Here is an 11360-nt window from a genome sequence, read left to right on the forward strand (position 1 = left end):
GAGTCAGGGTCAGATCTGGGGTCGCACTGGCAACCCAGTTCTGCCACCAGTTGGCAGTATGACCTTGGACAGGTTACCTCTCTGAGCCTCAGTTTCCCCCTCTAAAATGGGACTAATGGGACTACCACGGAGAGTTATTGTGAGGCTAAGGGTGAAATGGGCCGCAAGGTGTAAGGGGTAGAGAACCGCAGCTGGCAGGTAGCCAGCAGTCAGTAAATGGCGGCTCCTGTTCCTACCACCATCAGCTTCCCTGGTCCAGGCTCCTGCTGCCTCTGGGCCTCAGGGCGCCCTCTGCGCTAAGTGCTGTGTCCCATGGGAGGCACATTCATGATATCTCATTAAATCCTCACCTCCACACATTTCCAGATGAGAAAACCGAGGCTCCGAGTGTTTGGGGCTCCCACCTATTCAAGGCAAGGCCACAGCTCATTCAGTGTAGGCCACACAGCCTCCTAGGAAGTGCCTCGAGGGCAAGGCTGGGGCATCTGCACTTTAAGACTCTACCACTGAGTCCAGGTCAGACCCAGGAATACAGCAGGTGCTGCATGAACGCACATTAGTCCAGCCTGGACCCCTCACCCCCAACTAGGGAATCTGTTCTGCAAATGGAAAATCAGGAAACAGGTCACACCAGGCCAAAAAGGTAAGCGCCGCCAAGTGGCCATGGCAACCAAGGCCAGATTTAGAGGCAGACAGCTGTCACTACAAAACCTGGGACCCCCATTTCCCACCTCTGGAGACCTTCCAGAAACCCCTCCAGAGGCTGCACACCCTCATGAGAGCCGGGGGAGGCCACGAACACCCCTGGGGACCTCCAGCCCTGCCTGCTCCGCTCTGCAGACAGAGGGCCCCAGATGCGTGAGGCGAACTGAACTGAATTATTCTGTGTCTTCCCCCAGCCAGTGCCCTAAGGCCTGGGGGAAGGGAGCAGGAAGCCAGGACCCTGGGCACTGGGTCATACCAACCCTTGGCTTTGCCCCCAAACTTCTCCCGCTAGAGTCCTACTGGGTTCTGCAGATCCCAAGAAATGATATCTAAGCCCTCTGCGTGTGTGCCGCTCTCCAACACCTGCAGCTTCCATCCAATTCTTGAAACAATGATTGAATTCTTCATAGGAAAAGTCTGGATGCTACAGCCTCAGCCTCTCACTGCCGGGACTCCAATCTTGGCTGTGCCTCCCCACCAGCTGGGTGATGCTGGGCCAGTGACTTTGCCTCTCTGAGCTCCAGTTTCCTTATCCGTAAAATGGGACAATAATGGTGTCTGCTTCTAACCTGAGGATTAAATAAGATGACCCATGCTTAGCTGTGTGCCTGGATGCAGTGTGGCAGAAACTGCCATGTGCTCACCAAAAAAATTTCGGATCCTTCTTAGGAAAATGGCTAGAAGCCAGATATGGCCATGTAGTCAAGTTCTGGCCAGTAGAATTAAGACAGAAAGAATGTTTGCCACTTCAGACCTGGCCTATAAAAACCTCCCATATGGGCCAGCCCTGGTGGCAGAGTGGTTAAGCTCGGCATGCTCCACTTCAGTGGCCTGGCTTCCATTCCTGGGTGCGGACCTACACCACTCATCTGTCAGTGGCCACGCTGTCGTGGCGGCTCACATACAAAAAGAAGAAGATTGGCAGCAGATGTTAGCTCAGGGCAAATCTTCCTCAGCAAAAAAACCCACAAAAAAACAAAAAAAAACCTCCCGTGAAGAATTGTTTCTCTCCTTCCCTGTCTACCAACTGGAAATAACGCTGAAATCCTACAGGATGCCAGAGCCACAAGATGGAAGGGGTCTGGGTCCATGGGTCACCATGCAGAAAGCAACCTGCCAACACCCAGCAGGACTTCTCATGAACCAGAAATAAACTTCTGTTGTGTTAAGCCTCTTGAGATCTCGGGGTTTCACCATCACATCAGCTAGCATTGCCTTAATTACTAGAGGTAATTAAGTTCAATGGTGGCTAAGTGTTGGCTATTGTTCCTGTTATCATTATGTCATTAGTAATCCTCGCTCGTCTCAGTCCCCAGCCTAGAACGTTGTGCCTGGTACACAGAAGACCCTCAGCCATTGTTTGGGGAACAAATACAGAGGGGACACCCTTTGCGCCATCCCCCCCCCAACCCCTGCTCAGCCCTTGCCCACCCTCCAAACCTGCTGTCTGCCAGGTCTGGCTGCAGGAACTGGCCAAAAAGTCCCTCCAAGATGACTCGGGAGTTTCAACCATACTAGCTGTTCTTGCCCACTTACCCCTTCTTTATTCTCTGGTTGCTAACTAGAAATTATAACAAAAATATTGAACCAGCCATGAGCCGGGCCCTGTGCCCAGAACTCTGCATCCGACCCTTATCTGTTTGGCAGCCCCATATGTAGGTACTGTTCTACCCACTTGACAGATGACAACACTAAGGCTCAGTGACGTTAAATACCTTGCTCAACGGCACCCAGCCACGAAGAGCTGAAGCCACAGCTAAGACCCAGGTATGCCTGGCTCCACAGTTTTAAACAATAACGCAATGGCTACCATTATGTTGCACTTACTGTGTGCCAGGCACCATGCTGCGTCTCTGATGTGTTGTACAGAAGCCAGTGCCATCTCTTCATGGCAGAGATGGCTCCTCATGGGTCTCCCCATTCCCCTCTTCTCCTCCCACCCCACTCTATTCTCAGAGAGTAGAGATCACATCCCTCTTCTGCTCAAACACCCCCCTCCCTACCACCCCACTGCCTCCTCTCGCACTCAGAATAAAATTCAAAGTCCTGCCACAGCATACAAGGCCTGCCCGATCTGGCCCCAACCTGCTTCTCCCACTTCCTCTCCTTCCCTCTCCTCTCTGCTCATTCCACTCCAGCCATGCTGGCCTTCTTGATGCTCAAACACACCAAGCATGTTCCCACCCCAGGGCCTTCGCACCTGCCATTTTCTCTGCGGGAATGTTCTTCCCCCTTCCTGTCATGGCTCACTCCTGCTTGTCAATTAGACCTTGGCCAAAAATGTCACCTTCTGAGAAAGCAAACCCTGACCTCCCAGCAAAAGCGGTCCCTGCCAGTAGTCAGTCACTGTTTTCTCCAACATGTATGTTGTCTGTCTCCTCCAAGGGCAGGGACCAGTGGGGCTTGTTCGCTGCTGTCTCCACAATGCCTAAGGCCCAAAATACCAGGAACAGCTGCTGAATGAATGAATGAATGAATGCGAAGAGACAACAATATAGAAACTAAATGAAAAAAAAAAAGAAAAAGAAACAATGCCCCTGGGCTTTGGCGGGGGTTACATTGGGCAAGTCTTGCCCATGGATGACGTTACTCATAGACTGGGATCCCAGAAGGACGCCAGTGAACACATATCCAGCACCTGCCACATCGCAGGAGTTCAGGGATCCCAGGGAAAATCAGGCAGTGCCCCCCACAGGACTCCTGGGTGGGAAGGGTGCCTAGTCTCCAAGGGCTGACCCCGGTCCCCAGAGCTTGAGAGAAAGATGGGAGAGGAGGCGGTAAGTCAGGGAAACTCCTAAGATCCCCGGATCCTGACTCCTGTGGTCTTTCCTGAACCCTCCCTCCCGACTGAGGAGCCAGGCCTGGCTTAGCCTCCGGCCACTCCTGCCAAGGGATTTGTTTATTAAGCACCTGCTGTGGGCTCAGCTAAGGAAAAGGGAAATCTCAGATGAAAACAGGCAGAAGGCAGCCTCATGGATCACTCCCCCAGGGTCCCAATCCCCTAGACAAGTCCGGGCCCCAGAGGGAGCTGGGGAGACTGGCCACCACGGGACAGACATGGGCCCAGAGCACTGTCCTCTTGGGTTTGCATAAAAATCACGTTCAAAATGCCAAGCTCAGAGACTGGCACAGGGGGCCGCAGGCCTCATTTCGAGAAACCCAAGGAGGGCCCAAATCTCTGCACAGGCTCTGCCATCTTGGGCAACGCCATTGACCGCTCTGGGCCTCAGCTTCCTCGTTAGTAAAATGCAGCTATTTTCCACTCCGCAGGGCCGCACTGAAGGTGAAGTGACATCGCACACCAGGAGGGCAGGGACGGTGCCCGGCCCACAGGAAGCCGCAGGAAGGGATCTGCTGTTCGTGGTGACCGTTGGGAAGGGCCGCCCACGACAGCTCAGCCCGGCGGAGCGAGGGACCCCCGGCTGGGGGCGCTCGCCGTGCGCCTGCAGGCCGCCCAGCTCGGGCAGGCCCCCGCCTCGTGCGGCCCACCGGCGCCCGCAAGAAGCGGCCGGAGAGGGAGCAGGGCGGCCTGCAGGATGTCCGCAGCGCCCGCGGCGCGCTCCCCCGGCGACGGCGCCCCCCAGCGTCCCAGCGCCCCTGGGCCCGGGACCGCGGCTCCCGCGCCCCCAGCGCCCCCGGGCCCGGGACCGCGGCTCCAGCCCGCCCCTGGCGCGCGCCCGCCTGCCCGCCGCGCGCCCGCCTGCCCGCCGCCCGCGCGCCGCATCCCAGCCCCGCGGCCTCCTCCCGCCGGAGCGCGCCCCGCGCGCCCGAGCCCCTGGCCCGCGGGAGCGCGCGCCGCCGGCCTCCTACCTTCGCGCGCGCCGCCGCCGCCGCCGCCGAGGCCGAGCGGGCCGGGCCGGGAGGGGACGGAGGGCGGAGCCCGCGCCCGAGCCGCCCGTTCCCGCGTCGCCAGGGGCGGAGGGCGCGCCCCTGGGGCCGGGGCGGGGCGGGGCGGCCGCAGGCAGCGTGCAGCGGGCTCCCTCCGCGGAGCGTTTACTGGGCACCCGCGCGGGAGGAGGGCTCCTCCGACGCGGTCGCACTGACTGCTCCGGACAGCCCCGCAGGCGGGGATTGTTAGCGCCTTCTGCATAATCGGGATAGTGAAGACTGGCAGTCCCCAAGGTCTCGGAGCTGCAAGGTGGCAGAGCAGAATGGCACCCAGACCCAGCTGCAGGGTCCCCCTGCCGCCTCGGCCGGCGTTCACTGGCCCGCCTTAAAGGCCTTCGCCTCCTGAGCCCGGCCATGACCCGTGGCGCGGGCCCACTGCGGGCTTTCCCTGCCCGCCTCTTTGGGGCCGCAGGAGCAGCACTGAGGCTTCTGTGACTTGAGCGTGGGGAGAATGTCTCCCTTCTCCTGTTGTCCTGCCACCTTGGAGGCGGCGCTCTGGCCTCAGTTTACTCGTCTGTAAAATGGTGGAACCCCATCTGCTGCCCATTTCTTCTCACGAGCTCGCGCGCCTTCCCCGAATAGGATGGGGTGAGAGCGTGGAGGACACCACGCGACTGAAACTAAACAGGGGTGCGTGTTTCTGTTCTAACACTAGGTTAGCTTCCGTCCGGTCACTGGCCCGCGCCTGCCGCTGTTCTTGAAGGCATTGGATCAAATCATCCACTTTCAAAGGGAGGCGGGTCTGAAGCTCCAGGCTGAGGGAGCGGTGTGCTCTGTTTGAAAATGCATGTTTAATTTTGTGATTTGATACTTGGAAAACAGTAAATGCCCAGAAAGCAAAGCGGCAGTCCTGCAGCTGCGGGGTCAGGCCTGCAGCTGCGGGTTCTGCGTCGCCCCATGGTGGGAGGGCACGCGTGGTACCACGTTCTATCTTTGTTACCGAGGAGCCTGGTTTTTATATCTGAGAAACCGCACTCCAGGCTGCTCATGTGCCCTGCGGGCTTGGAGGCCCCAGAGGGTGCAGCAAGGCTGTGGCCTGGGCCAGGGCTGAGAGCTATTGGTCGAGGGAGATTGGGGTCAGGGTCCGTCCCTGGCGTGTGGCTGCGAGTGGGGTGCCAGGTAGAGAGGAAAATAGCACAGTTCCCCTGAGGTGTCCCTGGCCCAGCCGAAAGAGGGCTGACTGACCTCTGCCAGTACGCACAGCCAGCCCGCACGTGCCCCAGCATAGCCCAGGTCTGTGTCACCCTGGCTGGAGTCCCCAGACTTGCTGGGTCCCTACCCAGACCCTGAAAGGCTCCTGGCCTCACCAGTCCACTTCTGGTCCTGCCTGCCCCTGCGGGGGCCCTCATTGGAGTGTTCCTTGCAGCACCAGGGTCTGCACTTGGCCCTGCCATTGCCCCTCCCTCTAGCGGACCTGCCTGTCACCTGGGCCTGCCCAGGCCCCTCTCCACCAGGTCTCCCTCAGTTACCAGTACCCGCACCCCGTGGGCAGGCTACAGGGGCTGCGTGCCACACGGTGCTGGCTGCTGCCTCTTGTATTTTCTCATTCTGTCCTCAGCCCCTCTGAACACTCCTGTGAAGCAGGAGGTAGGCTGCAAAGTTGGTTCTAGGATTAGTTCCATTTTACAGATGAGGAAACCAAGACTCAGAGAGGGTCTGTCACTTGCCCAAGGACACACAGCAGGAAGTTCTATGGCTTCTAATCCCACGCTCTTTCTACCGTGCTGCCTCACATGAGACTTTGGGAGGGACAGCAAATATGGCTCCTCTCTCCTCTACCCTCTTACCTGGAGCCCACAGGAGCCTGTGCAGGGAGCTCCTCGGGGGGGGCCTCTGGCTCCCCTCTCTGTGAAGGGGCTCGGTCCCCTGCTGTGCTGATTCAGCGGCTCTGCTCCGTTCAGCCTGGCCTGTGGTCATGTGAATCCCCAGGGCTGCTGCCCACCAGTCACCCTGTCCCATAATCAGGTGGCACCCAGCCCAGCAACCCTGAGACCAGCCACCAGAAGGGAGTTGTGCCAGTGCTCACCTGCTCACTGTGGAGGGTTCTAAATCTGCACTCGGGTAACAGGGAAACAAGCGACTGGAGTTACCACCCCCGGGTTGCTAGGGCCAAGTGCCTGCCAAATCCGGGCACTAGGCTGCGCTGGACTCTGCCCACCACCAGAAAGCCACATCAACCAGCAGGCTCAGAGGACGGGCGCTTGGTTAACTGGATTCGCGGGATAGCTTAAGGCTAACTCGCAAGGTCTTTCTACAATGCCTGACTTTAGGAGTAAAAAAATTAGAAAGACAAAGCTGTCCAGCAATAAGTGACTTGCACGTATAAATAAGTCATGGGTTGTTCACCTGATGGGAAACCATGAAGTCATTCCAAATGTTGCCGAAGAGCATTCAGTGACTGGAGACAGGGTACAAGACACTAAGTGAAGGTCTCAGAGCAGGAGGACAGAAGAAGCCCCTATTTGTAAAAGAAAAATTCACACCTGAGCTAACATCTGTTGCCAATCTTTTTTTTTCTTTCTTCTTCTCCCCAAAGCCCCCCAATACACAGTTGTATATTCTAGTTGTAGGTTCTTCTGGGTGTGCTGTGTGGGGCGCCGCCTCAGCATGGCCTGATGAGCCGTGCCATGTCTGCGCCCAGGGTCTGAACCAGTGAAGCCCGGGGCCACCAAAGCAGAGTGCACGAACTTAACCACTCGGCCCCAGGGCCAGCCAAAGTGTACTTCTTATATATAGATGTATTAGGAAAAAGATGAGAAGACATTAAAATGTTAACCCTGCTTTTTATCTTTGGATGTTGGTATGACAGTTGACCTTTTAAACATAGATTTTCTTTCTTTGAAAAGATGATATAGGGGCCAGCCCTGTGGCGTAGTGGTTAAGTTCGTGCACTCCACTTCCGTGGTCTGGGATTCACAGGTTCGGATCCCGGGCACAGACAGCACCACTCATCAAGCCACACAGTGGTGGCATCCCACACAAAATAGAGGAAGACTGGCACAGATGTGAGCTCAGCAACAATCTTCCTCTCACACACACACAAACACACACATACACAAAGATGGTATGTTTACATGGTTTGAATTTAAATAGTACGGAAAGTTATACATTAAAAGTAAGTCTCTCTCCGTCTCCTAGTCACCCAGTCTCGCCCTGTGGACAACCTGTGGGGTGCTGTTTCCTCTATACCTTTCCAGAGGTACTTTACGCACATAAAGAGTGTACTTTCCCTTCCCATTTTTTTATGCAGCAGAGAGCATATTTTCTCTACTCCTTATTCTGCACCTTGCTGCCTGCCTTTGCTAAAGCTTAGTGATCATTGCCATCAATATATAGAGTTTTTCCATTCTCTGTTTCCCCCAGGGATCTAACAATCCACTGGATGAACATACCTAAATTTATATAACCCATCCCTGACTGATGGCCACTGGAGTGGGCAGACTGTGGTGAGCTGAATTGTGTCTCCCCAAAAGCTACGTTCCAGTCCTAATGCCCAGTACCTGTGTGTGTGACCCTACTCGGAAACGGGGCCTTTGCAGATGTAATTAGTTAAGGATTTTGAGATGAAATCCTAAAATTTAGGTGTATTCTAAATCTAGGGTGGGCCCCAAATCAATGGAGGGTGTCCTTACAAGAAGAGGAGAGGACACACACAGATACACAGGGAGCAGGCCATGTGGAGACGGAGGCAGACTGGAGTTAGGCTCCTACGAGCCGAGGAATGCTACAGCCTTTGGAAGGAGTGTGGCCCTGCTGCCATCTTGATTTGACTTCTAGCCTCCAAACTGGGAGAGAATAAATTTCTGCTGTTTTAGGCTACCCAGTTTGTGGTAATTTGTTACAGCAGTCACAGGAAACAAATTTGTAGGTAACTTTTAAGATGGTCCTCGACCATCCCTGCCTCCCAGGACTCACACCCTGTGCAATGCCCCAGCCCGAGAGTGTGGGTGGCACCTCTGACCTGCTTCCCCTCCGCAGAATCCAGCCAATGGGATGGGATGTCACTTCTGAGATAAGACTGTGATGGCTATCTTCCTGGCACTCTCACTTGTTCACTTTGATGGAGCAAACTGCCCAGTTGTGAATGATGGAGAGGCCCGCGTGGCAAGCATATGTGAGTGACCTCTGTCAGCAGCCGGCACCATGTGAGTGAGCTTGGAAGGGGATCCTTCCCGTCGAGCCTTCAGACGACCCCTCAGCCTGAGAGAGGTGCAGAGACAGGGGACTCAGCTGGGCTGCACCTGGACTCCCGGCCCACACAAACCATGAGACAATAAATCTGCGCTGTTTAAGCTGCTAAGTTTGAGGGTGATTGTTACACAGCATAGATAACTAATGTAGACATGTAGGCTATTTCCAATCGTTTGCTATGACAATATTACAGATGATTAGTATTTTTTGTTTTCATATCTGCATGACATCAGTAATCAGAAAGAAAACATTAAAGTATTTGTCTGCATTCAAGCTGCAGTGAGGAAAAATTGTTCTTCTCTCTACTCCAGTCCACTCTGCCTACATAGTATCTTCCTGATACTTCCTCCAAAGAATCAACAGCTATTGAGCGCCTACTGTGTGCCCATGATGCATTTCAGTGGCTTCCAATCACCTATGGGATAAAGCCCCACCCCTTGCCTGTCATTGAGTACCTGCCATAGTAGGGCCTTTTTAACTCATGTGGCGGGAATGTGAACTGGCGCGTATTAGGCAGGTCTTATGTGCCGGCCCTGCGGGCAGCTCAAGTAGATCAACACGGATGCTGGAGCCAGGCTGCTCGGTTCCAATCCCAGCCGGCCACCTAGCAACTGAGTGACTTGGGGCAAGTACACAATCTCACGTACTTCCATCTCATCATTTGTAAACAGGGAGGAGCCCCTGCCTTGTGGGGCTGCTAGGATGATGAAGGAGCTTCACGTTAAGCGCACAGAACAGCACCTAGCAGAGTGAGGGTTACATAAGCAATAGCTACCCTCCCTGTGAGGGGGAGAGGCAAGCCCGCAGGAGCACAGCAAGTGACCTCCCAAGGCCACACAGCCATCAATCTGCCCGGATCTTTTCACACCAATGCCGGCTTCAGATACGCTTTGTTCACTTCTTGTATGACTTCTCTCTTCCTGCAGAACAATATTACGATGAACTCAGCAGCTTAAAACAACACATTTCCCCTCTCACTTTCTGTGCTCAGGAGCCCTCTGCAAGGCTGCAGCCAGGTGTCGGCCAGGGCTGGGGCCCATCTGAAGGATCACCTGGCAAGGATCAGCTTCCAAGCTCACATGGTTTGGGCAGCATTCGGCTCCTGGGCTGCTGGGCTAAGAGCTTCAGCTCCTCATCAGCCGCCGGCTGCTCTTGCCACCTCGACTCTCGGCTAGAGCAGCTCACACAACATGGCAGCTCGCTTCGTCAAAGCCAGCAAGACAGAACCTCTCAGCAAGACAGAGGTTGTGATCTTATACAACGTAATCATGGAAGAGAAATTTTGTCATCTTTGCTTTATTCTGCTGGTTAGAGGTCACAGGTCGAGCCTACGCTGAAAGGAGGGAATTACACACAAGGGTGTGAACACCAGTTGGGGATTGCGGGGTGCACCTTAGCATCTGTGCCACACCTCAGTGTATCCAAACCCTCCTGCTGTATAGAGAGCAGCTCAAATCGCACAGCCCCCAACCCAGTGCCCAGCTCCTACCATCCGTTTTCCCCCACCCCCACCCATTTGGAAGCTTCAGTCCAGAGGTATAATTGAAGACATGCCTGATTTGGTATCAGGGGTGTTCCTGGGGACCCTGGTCCCATAGCAGGTTTTTTTCTGCTGGGATCCCAGAATGGTGGATGGTGACGGAGAGCACCAATCTGTCCCTTGCCCCCCAGACCCCTCAAGATGCTTTTCAGGTTAGATCCTTGACGGCCGTTTCCTCTCCATCACCATTATGAGGAACAGCTCTGGGGATGTTACCTGATTCTAGACAAAGGTGATTAAGATCAAACTATAGGATGGGCACTTGCTGGCACTTTAAGTGCCTCATCTGAGTGACACCCAGCTTAAGGAAGGAGCCTGTGGTCACACACCTAAGCAGCACACAGCCTAGATCCGAAGCCCAGGTCTGCCTCCAGAACCCAAGTGCTCACCTTCAGTGTACCACAGCTCTGAGGAGCTCCTCTCCACCCGCGCCTCCTCATGTCCAGCCTCCGAGCACTCACACAGGAGGGGGAGGTAATGGGCAACAGACACACGGAAGTCCACCTCTCCCGAGACTCCTCTGACGCCATTTCCTCATCCTTATTCAAAAGGCATGAGGATCCTCTGCTTCAGTCTTCTTTCTCCTCTCTCACACTGTTTATCAGCCAGAGTAGCTATTTCTAGAAACGACAATAAAAACTGCATCTTTCTTCAGAACCCTAAGGCAGGAGAAGTCCCGTGGCCTTTTTAATTTTATTTTTGGCCTCTGTGTGCCTGTACACCCTTACTATTTAGAGAGACGCTTCCTCTGGGAGGTCTTGGTAGGAGGCATGGGTCCCTCCCACATTAGAAGGCAAGGAGCCCAGAATGTCCCAGAATGGCAACAAGACTATTCTTCTGGATGCATCAGCAGGAAGTTACTGGTCGTCTTAGGGCAAGAGGGCCACATTCTCTTATTTTGGCCAGTCTGACATCCTGGCCCCAGACTTTAAATCCAGACACACGATCAGTGGTGAGAGGTGCTGCGAGTCTAGCTGCGGCCTCTCGGAGGGTGTAGCAGCCATGCTGCCAAAAATATGTTCATCTCTGACATAAA

General features: G+C 54.9%; 1 protein-coding gene across 6 annotated transcripts in view; it reads right to left on the reverse strand.

Annotated features, from left to right (window-relative positions):
• Nucleotides 1–11005, reverse strand: part of CROCC (ciliary rootlet coiled-coil, rootletin) — a 52480-nt gene extending 41475 nt beyond the window's left edge. For 5 of the 6 annotated variants that reach the window (XM_070601513.1, XM_070601552.1, XM_070601545.1 and 2 more), the window contains exon 1: nucleotides 10714–11005. In XM_070601513.1, coding sequence (XP_070457614.1) covers nucleotides 10714–10854 — 141 coding nt within the window. In that variant the 5' untranslated portion in view covers nucleotides 10855–11005. Of the gene's footprint in view, nucleotides 1–6939; nucleotides 7052–10713 lie in introns of all 6 variants that reach the window. The other variant, XM_070601536.1, reaches the window with a different exon arrangement.
• Nucleotides 11006–11360: the final 355 nt, after the last annotated feature.

The sequence above is a fragment of the Equus przewalskii genome, chromosome 2, assembly GCF_037783145.1.
Source record: "Equus przewalskii isolate Varuska chromosome 2, EquPr2, whole genome shotgun sequence".
Lineage (NCBI taxonomy): Eukaryota > Metazoa > Chordata > Mammalia > Perissodactyla > Equidae > Equus > Equus przewalskii.